The sequence below is a fragment of the Drosophila navojoa genome, chromosome 2 (assembly GCF_054131105.1).
Source record: "Drosophila navojoa isolate 15081-1374.11 chromosome 2, UAZ_NAV_1.0, whole genome shotgun sequence".
NCBI lineage: Eukaryota > Metazoa > Arthropoda > Insecta > Diptera > Drosophilidae > Drosophila > Drosophila navojoa.
This window is the reverse complement of record NC_142890.1, coordinates 17,506,438-17,519,795: the sequence shown is the minus strand read 5'-3', so window position 1 is coordinate 17,519,795 and position 13,358 is coordinate 17,506,438. Positions and strand designations below refer to the sequence as shown.

General features: G+C 43.4%; 4 protein-coding genes and 1 non-coding gene across 6 annotated transcripts; 1 reads left to right on the top strand and 4 right to left on the bottom strand.

Annotated features, from left to right (window-relative positions):
• The first annotated feature begins 313 nt into the window (after positions 1-313).
• Positions 314-5,347, top strand: PolA1 (DNA polymerase alpha catalytic subunit). The gene is made up of 7 exons (XM_018113701.2): positions 314-437; positions 492-686; positions 753-1,759; positions 1,818-2,853; positions 2,920-4,456; positions 4,522-5,000; positions 5,080-5,347. The coding sequence occupies exons 1-7, from the start codon at positions 422-424 to the stop codon at positions 5,271-5,273; spliced, it is 4,464 nt and encodes a 1,487-aa protein (XP_017969190.1). The 5' UTR covers positions 314-421; the 3' UTR covers positions 5,274-5,347.
• Positions 5,269-8,159, bottom strand: Jhbp16 (Juvenile hormone binding protein 16). 2 transcript variants are annotated; one of them, XM_089258412.1, is made up of 4 exons: positions 7,812-8,159; positions 6,053-6,309; positions 5,677-5,974; positions 5,269-5,615 (listed from the first exon to the last, which is right to left on the bottom strand). In XM_089258412.1, the coding sequence occupies exons 1-4, from the start codon at positions 7,862-7,864 to the stop codon at positions 5,345-5,347; spliced, it is 879 nt and encodes a 292-aa protein (XP_089114538.1). In that variant the 5' UTR covers positions 7,865-8,159; the 3' UTR covers positions 5,269-5,344. The 2 variants fall into 2 exon arrangements, with proteins under 2 accessions (XP_089114538.1, XP_017969191.1); XM_018113702.3 differs by having other exon boundaries at positions 7,786-8,157.
• An 860-nt stretch (positions 8,160-9,019) lies between these two features.
• LOC115562999 (U6 spliceosomal RNA) lies at positions 9,020-9,126 on the bottom strand. Its single transcript, XR_003980276.1, has one exon. It is a non-coding gene; the product is annotated as a U6 spliceosomal RNA (small nuclear RNA).
• Positions 9,020-9,962, bottom strand: LOC108649184 (uncharacterized). The gene is made up of 2 exons (XM_018098205.3): positions 9,802-9,962; positions 9,020-9,730 (listed from the first exon to the last, which is right to left on the bottom strand). The coding sequence occupies exons 1-2, from the start codon at positions 9,897-9,899 to the stop codon at positions 9,382-9,384; spliced, it is 447 nt and encodes a 148-aa protein (XP_017953694.1). The 5' UTR covers positions 9,900-9,962; the 3' UTR covers positions 9,020-9,381.
• Positions 9,963-10,277: 315 nt separating this feature from the next.
• LOC108660112 (terminal uridylyltransferase Tailor) lies at positions 10,278-12,331 on the bottom strand. Its single transcript, XM_018113397.3, has 6 exons — positions 12,133-12,331; positions 11,873-12,073; positions 11,001-11,246; positions 10,774-10,938; positions 10,514-10,709; positions 10,278-10,450 (listed from the first exon to the last, which is right to left on the bottom strand). Exons 1-6 carry the CDS (start codon positions 12,140-12,142, stop codon positions 10,300-10,302), a joined length of 969 nt encoding a protein of 322 aa, XP_017968886.1. The 5' UTR covers positions 12,143-12,331; the 3' UTR covers positions 10,278-10,299.
• Positions 12,332-13,358: the final 1,027 nt, after the last annotated feature.

Sequence of the window (13,358 nt, the reverse complement as noted above, 5' to 3'; positions counted from 1 at the left end):
GTTTTGGGAACTTTGCTGTCGATACGTATTAACAGATGTATCGTACAAGCATAATTAGCAAAGTTTTCTGTTAGCTATACTGTTAGCCGGACACTGTGTCTCTTAACAGTAATCACAGCTGTACACTCACATAGCTCAAGACTTGAACCTCAAGCCACGATTGAGCTTCTTAACAGTGAGCTCAAGCATTGTATGTGGAGCCAATGTTAACTGGCGGAGCAATGCTCAAGCATTGTGTGCGGAGCGAATGTTAACTGGCGGAGCAATTCTGTTAAGTGTTTATCTAACTTTCTGGCAACACTAGCGCTCAAAGAGTTTACATACGCGCTTCAATGTGTACACACTGATGTTTTCCCGCCTTTTGTGAAATAATCACTGGCTGCGCAAATTAAAACATATAAAGAAACTTGCAGTGCTCCAAATGGCAGATTCACCCAGTAAGTAATAAAATATTATTGCTCGACATGTTTATAATAAAATTGTCCAAACAGCTGCACCGCGTGTCAAGCGACAACGCATAGACAAATCCGGTCGTTTCGCAGCTTTGGAGCGCCTCAAAGGTTTGAAAGGCACCAAAAACAAATGCCAAGTGGAAGAAAAAGTGGACGATGTTTACGAAGTGGTGGACGAGAGGGAGTATGCGAAGCGAGCAAATGAGAAATACGGCGGCGATTGGATTGAAGATGGTGAGTAGAATTTCAAGCGAATGGCAATGAAAAAACCTTTCAGTCCAATATGATTTTCGTCCACAGACGGCACTGGCTACGCAGAGGATGGTCGTGATTTCTTTGAAGATGAGGATGACTACTCTGATGAGGAAGAACGCGGTCGAAGTGATAACAAGAAAAAGAAAACGGGCAATGCAAAGAAGCGGCCACGCGACGACACGGGCCCAGCCAAAGGAAAGGCGTCTATCCGAAATCTCTTCAGCAATGCGATACCAAAGAAGGCGGACATCAAAAATAGTGTCAAGGATGACGATATTCTGGCAGATATATTGGGGGAAATTAAGGAAGAGCCTACCGGCGACTCATCTGCATCGCAGCAACAAAAAGTAATTGCGCCAGCTAAAATTGTTGCAGCTGCCCGCAAATCCGATGCACTTGCGGCCAAAGAGTACATGAATAGTTTCCTTAGCAACATCAAAATGCAAGAGCAGCAGCGTAAAAAAGAAGCCAGTAATGATGACGAAATGCTTGATCGCATACTGCAGCCAAAAGCAACAATTCAGCCCAACAAGAAGGCAACGACAATTACAGCGTCGGCTCTAGTCAAAGTGAAGCAGGAGGACACAACTGAACAGCCCAAAAAGAAGGCAAGGAAAGAAGCTACGCCTGAGCCTAACGACAATGACTTGGACTTCAGTTGCTTAGATGACGATGAGAACCAGTTTGAGTTGGCTGCATCGAAGGTCAAGCCCGCTGTCAAACCAGAGCCTACGGACATGACTGCAGCAGTTGCAAATGCCACTGCCAAACCAGAAGCAGAGGACATGAACAAGCTGCTTAACAACTGGGAGTCGATATGTCAAATGGATGATGACTTCGAGAAATCGGTGTTAGCCAGTGAAGCAGAGGCAGCCGCAGGCAGTGATCCAGTTGACGTCGAGCAACTGCGATTTTGGTACTGGGAAGCTTGGGAAGATGCACAAAAGCTGCCCGGCGAAGTTTTTCTCTTTGGTCGAACGGCAGACGGCAAGTCGATATGTGTTCGTGTTCAGAATATCAATCGTGTGCTCTATCTTTTGCCCAGGCAATATGTGAGTATTAAACTAATGTCGGGGGCTGCAAACTATGATTAACGTCTTCCAACTTCAGCTACTAGATCCCATTACAAAGGAGCCCACCAAGCAAAAGGTCACAGCTGCCGACATGTACAAGGAGTTCGATACGCACATCGCCACCGAACTGAAGCTTGATACGTTCCGTTCCCGAAAGGTTAGCAAGAACTTTGCCAACCATGCCATAGGCATCGATGTGCCGCAAACCTGCGACTACCTAGAGGTTCATTACGATGGCAAGAAGCCGGCGCCGAATGTATTAAATAAGAAATACGATTCCATAGCGCACATATTTGGCGCCAACACCAATGCGCTGGAGCGCTTTCTCCTGGATCGCAAGATCAAAGGTCCTTGCTGGCTGCAGATTAGTGGCTTCAATATAAATCCAGCGCCCATCAGCTGGTGTAAAACCGATGTGACGATCACTGAGCCGAAAAACGTGGAGCTCGTGCTTGAGCAGGGAAAACCAACACCTCCGCCTCCTATAACTCTGCTCACACTCAACGTGCGCACATCCATGAATCCGAAGACACTCAAGAACGAGATCTGCATGATTTCGATGCTCACCCACAATCGCTTTTATATAGACAAGCCGGCGCCGCAGCCTGCCTTCAACCGTCACATGTGCGCCCTTACCCGACCCGCTGTCTCCACCTGGCCTCTTGATTTGAATTTACAGCTAACCAAGTACAAGTCCACAAAGATCTATAAACACGACTCTGAGCGTGCGCTTCTTAGCTGGTTTCTGGCGCAGTATCAGCAAATCGATGCAGATCTTATAGTCACATTTGACGCGATGGATTGCCAGTTGAATGTCATAACGGATCAGATTGTGGCCCTGAAGATACCTCAGTGGTCGCGCATGGGACGTCTACGTTTCACACAAACCTTCGGTAAACGTCTTTTGGATCACTTTGTGGGTCGCATGGTTTGCGATGTCAAACGTTCGGCGGAGGAGTGCATAAGAGCCAGATCCTACGATCTGCAGACACTGTGCCAGCAGGTACTCAAGCTGCAGGAGTCGGAGCGTATGGACGTCAATGCGGACGATCTGCTGGAGATGTATGAGAAAGGTAAGGCAGTTAAAATTATTATTGTCACGAGTGTAATTCATACCTCTTATCACCTTATCTTATCAGGCGAAAACATTACCAAGCTCATCTCGTTAACCATGCAGGACGCATCCTACATGCTGCGTCTCATGTGCGAGCTGAATATCATGCCATTGGCACTGCAGATAACCAACATTTGCGGCAACACAATGACGCGCACACTTCAGGGCGGGCGGTCCGAACGCAATGAGTTTCTGCTGCTTCATGCCTTTCATGAGAAGAACTACATTGTACCCGATAAGCTGCCACAAAGGCGTGGCGCCGTAGCCAACACTCAAACTGATCCCGATGCCACGACGGGTAATGACACAACGGTGGCTGCGGGCAGTGGAGCAGCTCGTAAGAAGGCTGCGTATGCGGGTGGCTTGGTGCTGGAACCTTTGCGTGGACTTTATGAAAAATATGTGCTGCTCATGGATTTCAATTCCCTGTATCCGAGCATCATACAGGAGTATAATATTTGCTTCACCACGGTACAGCAGCCGCACGACGCGGACCAGCTGCCTGTGCTGCCCGACTCCAGTGCAGAGCCAGGCATTTTACCAACGCAGCTGCGCCGCTTGGTGGAATCTCGTCGCCAGGTTAAAAAGCTAATGGCTGTGCCAGACCTATCGCCGGAGCTGCACATGCAATATCATATACGACAGATGGCACTCAAGCTGACTGCGAATTCTATGTACGGCTGTCTGGGATTCGCGCATTCACGTTTCTTTGCACAGCACTTGGCAGCTCTAGTGACGCACAAGGGACGCGAGATCTTGGTTAACACGCAGCAATTGGTGCAGAAGCTCAACTATGATGTGGTCTATGGCGACACGGATTCGCTGATGATCAATACGAACATAACGGACTATGATCAAGTCTACAAGATCGGACACACTATCAAACAGAGCGTGAATAAGCTGTACAAGCAACTCGAACTGGACATTGATGGTGTCTTCGCCTGTTTGCTGTTACTCAAAAAGAAGAAGTATGCAGCCGTCAAGCTGACCAAGAACGCCAAAGGCGTGCTGATACGTGAACAGGAGCACAAGGGCTTAGATATAGTGCGTCGCGATTGGTCCCAGCTGGCCGTGATGGTCGGCAAGGCAGTGCTGGATGAAGTACTCTCCGAGAAGCCTCTGGAGGATAAACTTGATGCTGTGCATGCCCAACTGGGCCGCATCAAGGACCAAATAGCAGAGTCCGCTGTGCCGCTTCCGCTGTACGTGATCACAAAGCAATTGACACGTGCGCCGCAGGAGTATGCCAACAGCGCCTCCCTGCCCCATGTTCAGGTGGCGTTACGCATGAATCGAGAAAGGAATCGACGCTATAAAAAGGGCGACATGGTCGACTATGTGATCTGTTTGGATGGCACTACAAATGCAGCCATGCAGCGTGCCTATCATCTGGACGAGCTGAAAAGCAGCGAAACCCTGAAGCTCGACACGAACTACTATCTAGGCAATCAGATACATCCGGTGGTCACACGCATGGTGGAGGTGCTCGAGGGCACCGATGCAAGTCGCATTGCCGAGTGCCTGGGCATGGATTCCAGTAAATACAGACAGAATGCGCAGCGGTAAGTGTAGCCTCCCAACTTGTGGTTTCTTACTTCACTTACGAGAATCCTCTGCTCTCACACAGCGTTCAGCGGGAGCGTACGGAAGAAGCCGAGGGTGAGTCGCTGCAGAAGACCACGTTGCAGCTTTATCGCCTCTGCGAACCCTTTCGCTTCAAGTGCGTTAGCTGTAAGACGGAACAGCTTATGGCCAGCGCCTATCGGCCGGGCCCCAACAGCAGCCATGTGCCGGTGCTGCAGCAGTGCGTCAATGCCGAGTGCCAGACATCGCCCTTGCAATATTTGGTTAGCATACGCAACCAGCTGCAGCTGTGCATGCGAGGCTATGTGCAGCGCTTCTATCGCAGTTGGCTGGTCTGCGATCATCCTGATTGCAACTATAATACAAGAACCTATTCGTTGCGGCTCGAACTGCGTCGACCGCTGTGCCTCAAATGCAACAGTGGTGCCATGCTGCGGCAATACTCTGAGCGCGATCTCTACAATCAGCTGTGCTACCTGCGTTTCATATTTGACCTCAACAAGCAGCAGCTGCATCAGAAACGTGAGTGCAACAATGAGATTCGCTTTAAACTAAGACTAACTGTTTGTCTCTTTCTCTCTCTTTCTCTCTGCCTGTGTAGCTACTCTAACGCCTGAACTGGAGCAGGCGTATCAATTGCTTTATGACACTGTGGAACAGCAATTCCAATGCTCCAGCTACGTTGTCATATCGCTTGGCAGCATATTTGCGCGCAGCCTGGCGCTGTCGACGCTGATGCCGCCCAAGAAGGCGCAGCAGGATAATGAAATAGCCAGTAGCTTGGCGGATGTTTAGTTAATGCACAACCTCAACTTTTATTAAATCTACGCACACACACTAACACAAATATATAAATCTTTGATAAACTAGCTAAGAAATTTTTCGAGCGGAAAGTAACGGAAGGATTCATTGAATATATCCGTGAATGCCGTGCTCACCAGCTCATTGATCATCGGTCGCACGAATGGCAGGCCCAGCTGCCACATGCTGTTGATCACGCCGTCGGCCAGCTGATTCAATGGTTGTCCCTGCAACAGATTCCCTATATGCAACTCCATGCGGCCAATGTGATCGACCTCGACATGGACCTTGAGCAGTGAGCCCGGCTCGCCCACGCGTCGCACGCTCGTCGTTTGACTGTGAAAAGCAGTGTGAGAATCAGATTGGGATAGAAATATATAATGTTCAGACAGCGCACCTGTAGTCGTAGAGCGTCAGATTCCAGTGACCCTGTCGTCGCAGCTCGGTGCCCAGTATTTTGGCGAGGAACTCGTACTCACCCTCAAGACTCTTCTCGGGAAAGTATTGCGCATAGACGATGCGCTGATCTTTGGGATCACTGTGAAATTTCGTCACCTCGGAGCGCGACCAGCCGTATTCCGAGACGTTGCGCAAGATCAGCTTTAAGCTGCCCGGGCCATGCGGATCGCCGCGACGCAATTCGACAAACGACGAGTGATGCGGATCAAAGGGCTGAATATTGTAGCCGGGCACACCTGGTTGCATGAAGAGGGGCGGCACATTTTGTTAACTCGCTTCCACTTCCACTTGAACTCTTCATAATTGTGGCTCACCTGTTGTGAAATAAGCGCGCAGATCGTTGAACACCTGTTTCATGCAATCGTTGTACGCGTCCAGATTCGCTTCATCTCTGTGACAGCGGCCGATCAAGTGCTTCAGATCTTCGTCCACGTCTATTTGACTGGATGCACTGGTTTTGCCCACAAACGCCGCCATAATAACAAATACAAAGAAAGTAACTGCTAAACAGTGACCGTTACAGTTTGAAAGCAACTGTTGCGACATTTTGCTGTTTGCTCTGCCCCGCGCCCTGTTGAACACCAACGAAAATGAGAATACATGTAAGTGTGAATGAAATATTTGTATGTTTTGCTTATAGTCTTAAGCAGGTGCGAAGCGCAAACAGAGTTGACATTCAAAATGTCTATTATTGAATATTTAAATTTGTCTTGGCTTAATTACAGTTTTAGTTGCACTGAGCTACTGTTAGGTTGAATTTCAAAAGATTAAACTTCTTTTCAGGTATTTATTTAGAAGCCTATAATACTTGAAGGCAGATTCTAAATTCGTTTATGTTCACTATGGAGTATTTTATATTTATTTATAAAACAGCTTCTTAAAAATTAATTTTCCAACTACTGTGCTGGCGTGAACTGTTTTGACTGTTGCTGTTTGAAATTTGGAAGTTCATTTTGTGCTTGAATCTTAAGAGCCATGCTGCGTCTTAATAGTTGTCTTTTCGAGGTAATTCCCAACATCGTTTACAAAAACCTTGCAGAGCATAATGAAATCTAGTCACGCAGAGCGAGGGCTGTTTCCATGCTGAGTTCATTCATAGATATTTGAGTTTAAGTAATAAGGATATCAAAAAATGGGTATCTAAAATAGTTTTTGGAAAACTAAATTGTCTTTGTGGATCACTATATTTTAATATATATGATTAAAATCCACTGTCAATGGCCTCTGCTTTTTATGCCGCAATATTTACTTGAACTACGTATTTAATTGCGATTTAAACGGCTTTTAGTGCTTTACAATTGCAGCCGTCCGCAGTTTGAACTGGTTTCTGCCTTTGTATAGATTTCTTATCTGCGGGCCTGTCAATGCTTGACGGAGCTATCACGATTCTCAGGGCCATGTCGGAGTGCACAAACAGAAGCACTTAGTTAACTCAATTTAAGGTACAACTTTTTATTTCAGGTGCTCATCAGGGTTTGGTTTTTTTTGTTTTTTTTTTTTGTGTTCGTTTCTTTCTTGTATTATAATTTCCGCTGCACTTGACCTCTTTTTGTTGAAGTGCAGAGCCACTGCTGTTGGTTTTGCTTTTATTATTGTTGTTTATGGATTTTACTTTGATTCATTTTTTTAGGTTGTCATTAACGGGCGCTGGAGCGCAGAGAGGCATTTAGTGTAAACAAATGACTTGTACAAGACACAAACTTGCGGGCGTACTGCAAGATTGGACAATATACAGCTCTATGTTTGGCCGTAAGCTAAGCTTTTTAGACCTGGCCACCTCTATTGACATGCAACATCAACTATATATATATATGTAAAAACAACAACAATAACATGCGGTAAATTGTGAATTGTGCAGCTTTGGATTGCTGCCGGCTCTGGGCAAGCTTCAGCTGACCAAAGCCAGCCAACAGCTGAAAGTTAGTCAGTCAGTTAGTTGTTGCTGTTGTTGTTAGTTTTAGTTGCAAATTGTGTAATTTCTTTTGCCACTTGAAATAGCGCAACTCGTTGAGTGAGGCAAGCAAGCCACAGTTTGAGCGTCACCCACCTGCTGCAGCTCTAACAGATATTTACTTTGCGTTGTTTATTGCTCGTTTATTTTGATTTGTGACGCTATTTTGGCACATCAACTAGTTGACCACAAATGTGCTTCCTGATATTTGGGTTAGAGTGAAAATCAAAAATTCAACTTTTCGTTCCGTATGCAACGCCCGCACTCAGGTTTACAGTTAACTGTTCCGAATTCACGATGCCTTTTATATTTTATAAATACATTTGCTTAATATTTTTCTTTTGTTTTTTTTTTTCTTTTCTGCGTGTGAATCATGCGAGCGTCAACTGGCAACTGACTTCAAATTTTGCAGGCCAGCCAAATATGTGAGTGGAAATGCCGCTAAGACTGGGCGACTCGGAGAGCCCGGCCGAATAGGCTGCAAAGCTCATATACGCACACATACTCGCACGCTCTTTGGTAATTGTCATTTAATTTCCTTATTTACTTTGAGGCAAACCCAGTTTATGTTCGTAAGCCGTATGTGTGCCCATTTGTCTTGCAGTGGCCGAGCTGAATTTAATTAGGCAACATCGTGCGGCCGTTTGGCATTTATTTCATTATTTATTGTCGCGTACGCAGAGTCAAGTTCATGGCGCTGAATACCTTAGGGTTTCTTTCATACGTGTTTCGCAGTCCAAAATGTAATAGGCAAATATTTCAATAAATATTTGAATCCGATTCGATACATTGGACATCTTAACAAACGAAGGCTGTTGTGCCGTGTTTGCACGTGAATTAAAGCAAGGTTAATTTGAATTTAAACGTACTAAAAATACTGCCCGCCTATATTGTGGCGCCATCTGTTGCACAGAGTTGGTAGCTGAGCAGCGCATCGTTAGGTACTTGATTGGTTTGCAGTCGGAATATCTAACTGGAATTTTAAAGCGCCATCTATTGCACGAGGTTTATAGGAGTATCCGCTTCGCTAAAAACGTTAACTTCATTTTCTGATTCGAATTGAATTATAGCGCCATCTGTGAGCAGGTGGTAATAACTATTAACAACAACCATAATTACAATATTAATTGAAATTCATAATTACGAAGCCGCAACCGCTTCGTAAAGTTGAAAGCTGATTGTAGATTTTAAATTTTACTTTTCTGTGGACATTTGTTAGCGGCCAGTGTGAAAATTCAATTATTAAATATTATTAGCGTATGTACACCATAAATTTTGTTTTATATAATTTTGAGAAAGTATAGATTCATCCCACTATTAAAATACACAAAAAAATGTGGAACGCTTCACGATTTTGCGTGTCATCCTTGCGCAGGGGCCATGCTAATCTTCTCTGTATCGTTCCAATTTTAGTATATGTTCTGCCGAAGCAAGAACGAAGTTCTCCTCAATAAAACTCATATTTATACTGTCACGCTGGCGAATTAACAGTTGGGAATTACAAGCCATTGCTGACACTTAGGTAGCGCGCACAATTTCAAGGGTTGCCTAATGGCAAAAATGGTCACTTTATTTGCTAAAATTTTTATTTTCGTTTAAATATGTTTAAGGTATGCATTTACGTGTTTATGTATGAAGTGCGGGTTCGTTCCGATTATTCGAGTATTTGGCAATTCATCCTAGAGTCGACATTCAGTATTCATAATTGGGCTCAATGAGTCGCTTCGACAAGTTCTGCCAGCGAGCGCGATTGAGCCAAGGCAGGAAACGGGTCGGAATGCGCTTCTTCAGGTTATAGTCCTCACACCTGGCTCTCAGGCACTTCCAGGCGTGGTTGTAGTCGCTGCAGTTCGTGCATCGGTTGCAGATGCACGACAGAGACCTCGCACATCTGGCCTCGCTGTCCTGTGGGTAGCAGTCGTCGTTCACTTTGAGGTAGCACAGAGACTTGATGCAGAGCCCATCCCGCTTGCGATGGTAACTCTCTGGGCAGATATCGGACTCAATGATCGAGGTGCATATGTCCGAATTGACGTAGCCGCTGTTGGAGGCAGACCAAGTTGGTTTTTACAACAATAACTGACGGCGAATGGATCTGTTACCGGTACTTACAAGGTGGCACTTTGTTGGCAAATTACAAATATGATGCTCAGGCCAAGCAGCAGACGGAGTCTATCCAGCTCATGGTGAATCAGCTGCGAGTGGGGCATTATCAATGCTTAGCCTGGGCCAGGGTATCAGCGACTGCTGGCCAACGGCTTTGTGGAGTATCCTTTTATATTCGCGCGTCTCCCTAATTAGATTCAAATTTATTTGAATAACATTGATTAATTAATGAAATTCGTTCATTAACTGCCCCCATTTTCAATTGAAAATCAATTTGTGCAGCGAGGCATGCGTCCTGATGGTCCATGGCCAATGCCACGATGGGGACGACGATTTCAATTACATTGAATGCTTCATATTCGGAGTGACAGCGCCGCAAATCGGCAGTTCAAGTGCGCAATATAAATAAGTGGGGCCTAGTTCAAGTTCTTTAAATCAGAATTATATTTTTATTTCAAAAGAATGTTCACTTGCGTTGAGTATTTCATTTGATTTGTTCTCAGATCATTCATACGCCTTCGAAGCGCATATGAGCTTGAATTTCGATAAGTGCTCATCGCGGATTAGACATGCTTTATTCTGGTTAAGATTAATGAAATCTTGGATGGCCACGGAAAATCGGGTAAACTTATTACCCCAATGGATTATCTGGCATCTGGCAAAGAATAATATATGAAAATATTAGGAATCATCGAAGAGAATTTAATGCTCAAACTACCTTTTCGGCATGGATGAGCAGAGCTCCGATCGCCTTATATACTCGCCCCAATAGGGACAAATGGCATATCCTTCAAACTGAAAGCCGGCGTAGAATTTGAAAAACTCCTTAAGTTTTTCGCGTGTATTATACTCCGTAAGAGGTATTGCGTATGGCATTTCGTTCCGGTCCAATTCGTTGAAATGATAAATGTAAGCTGAAAGTTATTAATTAATTGAAGAATTGTTGTCAACATTATTAATATTTTTATTGTTGCATACGTCCACTCCTTGGGCTTAGATCTGCCTGCAATTTATGGATGGATGGAAGCTCTTTTCGAATTTGCAAATGGAATATGACCATCAAAAGAAGTATATGACTACGGAATTCCTCATGCAATCCATGCATTTTTATCCAACCTCGCAAATAGATGATCATATAACGAGCTGCAAGCACATACATATTAATACGTATAAAAAACAGTAGACGACGATTAGAAATTACTTACCAATTGGCTGCAGTTTGAATAGATATACGACTACTTTGTTCTGGCTGTAGGGGTAGCAGTTACTGACACTTAAGTCGTACTGTAAGTTCGTGTGTTTATTTTTAATGACGACTAGGGGACATTGGCCGCTGCGATTTTGAAGGTGTATCCATTTCGATGGTGACTTAAACACTCTTGAAATCAGTTCCTGTCTTTTGCGGTCCTTCCAAGTGGGATGCCTCTCATAGTATTCGTAGAAGCTGTCGTCTAAATACATATGTATGTAAGATGATTAAAATAACGAGTGGGACTGATCCAGTTGGAAACAACCTGTATAAAAATGAAGCTCTTCTCTACTTAATTATGAATGGAATTGGTATACTGATGATATCTAAAAGTTCTGCCCAAATATTTAGAGTATCGTAATAGCGCCTCCGTACAGCAGCAATGTATACATTTGGAAACCAACCGTTAACTTAATTGTAATTTGTTTGAGATCTGGGAAACTACTCGTAGGTTTTCATTGCTTTAGGATGTAGCTCTTAAACTGAATAACATATTGATAACCTCTAACGACTAACGACGAATTGAGTTCCTATTTGCATTGCTCAGGGTATAATATATTGTCAAGCTGATATCGAACTGTTTGAAACATTCTTATCACATTATAGTCCAAATGTAAGCTATTATTGGTTATCTTTACATTTTACGATAATTCGCTGAGCAAAACATAAAACTCTATTTCAAGATGATGTGCATGAACATGTATTGCCATTTGTATATGTATGTATGAATACTCTCAACATTCAACGAAGAGTTGTAGAATAGGCAGGCATCTACATAACTAGGTATGAACATATGTATGTACATATGTATGGGTATTGAATGCTAACCAAATTCCACGTAAATGTCCAAATCGGATGTTTCCTGAGCAATGCCCAAGACACGCGAGCCAAACGGATAAACGCGAATTTTCCGAGTCAATTTTTCTTTTAGAAATGCTTCCAATTCCGCTGCAATGTCATTTACTTTAGTCTGTATTTCATCGGCGATTTGAACTTTTTTCAAAAGCTCCGGCCAAAACTGAGAAGAGTCTGTATATGAACATTAATGAAATTATTTAATGGAAAAATCAGCTAATTTTTCAGCTTACCTAAAGACATGTTGATATTCAAGTTCAAAGCTTAGACTCGAAACTTATTTTAGTAGTTCCCCAATGTGAATTGAATGTTTTCTGCCAGAATATATAGTCTATAATGAAGTGTGACCATGTGAGTAGTACTTTAAATAAACCAAATGTTTTTATGCTTAGCAATCAGTGTTACCAGATTATTGATAATGAATCCATTGAAATTGAGCCGGAAGTTGAGCCAGACTGCAGAAGTCCTAGTACGAATATAATTATAACTATTAATGTACATAGGATATTTAGCATATCAAGATTAAGCCCCATTAAGCACATACATATGTACATCGATTCTTGAGCAACGAAATGAGATAAACCGATTTAATTGTGTACCCATATACATACATTTGAGTATGGACATATCTCTGTTAGTATGTATGTATGTATGTCTGTATATCTGTCTCTCTGTCTGTCCCCTAACCTCCCTATCAACGAACGAAGATCGAAGCAGCAGAGAGTGTTCCCATTCACGACTACAACGACCCCTACCTGGGGCCGAGCTCAACATTTGAACGCGGCTTAGTGTATGAGTGGAAGCCGCACTATATGAAAGATTGCGGCATTTCTTCAGTCGTACCAGACCTTGAAGTGTGTCTAAATATTTAATAATCGTTCAGCTGAGCTTTATACTTGGAGAAAATACGTAGAGGAAATTCTTATAAGAAATTCTTGGTGGAAGTACTTGGACGAATTAGGTAGAAGAAATGTTTAGAGCAAATACTTAAAAGAAATACTAGTCTACTGGTATCCAAGTAAAAAAAGATCAGAAAATGAATACATGTCTATAAGAAATTCACTAGAAGTAATTTGTTAAATATATTTGCAATTTGTCGTATATTTTTCATTTATTTTATATGAATTCCATTTGCTATTAGAATAATGTGAACATAATTAATTTTAAATTAGTTGAAATGGGTTAAAGTGAATATTGTATGGCAGAGATCTTTTGATAATTTTTAATCCGAAAAGAATTATCACATAATTCTCAAACGCCGTTTTGTACCGTTTGTTTACCTGAAACTAATGGATGTTTAGCGCAAAGAGAGAGCGAGACTAATCTGTAATAATATACTAACGTACTTCATAACAATCTGTTATTGTTATCAGACCGTACGGAGAGGCATGGGAGCTGCGGGAGGGTGGAGGAGGTGTGCCGCTGATAGGAAGCACAGCCTAAGTGGCTTAGCTTTGTG

Excerpts from the sequence above, each read along its gene's own strand:
- PolA1 (XM_018113701.2), top strand. Across the intron at positions 4,457-4,521 it reads TACAGACAGAATGCGCAGCG|CGTTCAGCGGGAGCGTACGG; the intron begins GTAAGTGTAGCC and ends GCTCTCACACAG. Across the intron at positions 5,001-5,079 it reads GCAGCAGCTGCATCAGAAAC|CTACTCTAACGCCTGAACTG; the intron begins GTGAGTGCAACA and ends CTGCCTGTGTAG.
- LOC108649184 (XM_018098205.3), bottom strand. The coding sequence starts at position 9,899 with ATGCCCCACTCGCAGCTGATTCACCATGAGCTGGATAGACTCCGTCTG. Across the intron at positions 9,731-9,801 it reads TGCCAACAAAGTGCCACCTT|CGGCTACGTCAATTCGGACA; the intron begins GTAAGTACCGGT and ends TGCCTCCAACAG.
- Jhbp16 (XM_089258412.1), bottom strand. The coding sequence starts at position 7,864 with ATGTGCCAAAATAGCGTCACAAATCAAAATAAACGAGCAATAAACAAC. Across the intron at positions 6,310-7,811 it reads CGAGCAATAAACAACGCAAA|GGCGCGGGGCAGAGCAAACA; the intron begins GTAAATATCTGT and ends GGTGTTCAACAG. Across the intron at positions 5,616-5,676 it reads CTGACGCTCTACGACTACAG|TCAAACGACGAGCGTGCGAC; the intron begins GTGCGCTGTCTG and ends TGCTTTTCACAG.
- LOC108660112 (XM_018113397.3), bottom strand. Across the intron at positions 10,939-11,000 it reads ATTCAAACTGCAGCCAATTG|CTCGTTATATGATCATCTAT; the intron begins GTAAGTAATTTC and ends ATGTGCTTGCAG. Across the intron at positions 10,451-10,513 it reads TGCTCATCCATGCCGAAAAG|ATGCCAGATAATCCATTGGG; the intron begins GTAGTTTGAGCA and ends ATTCTTTGCCAG.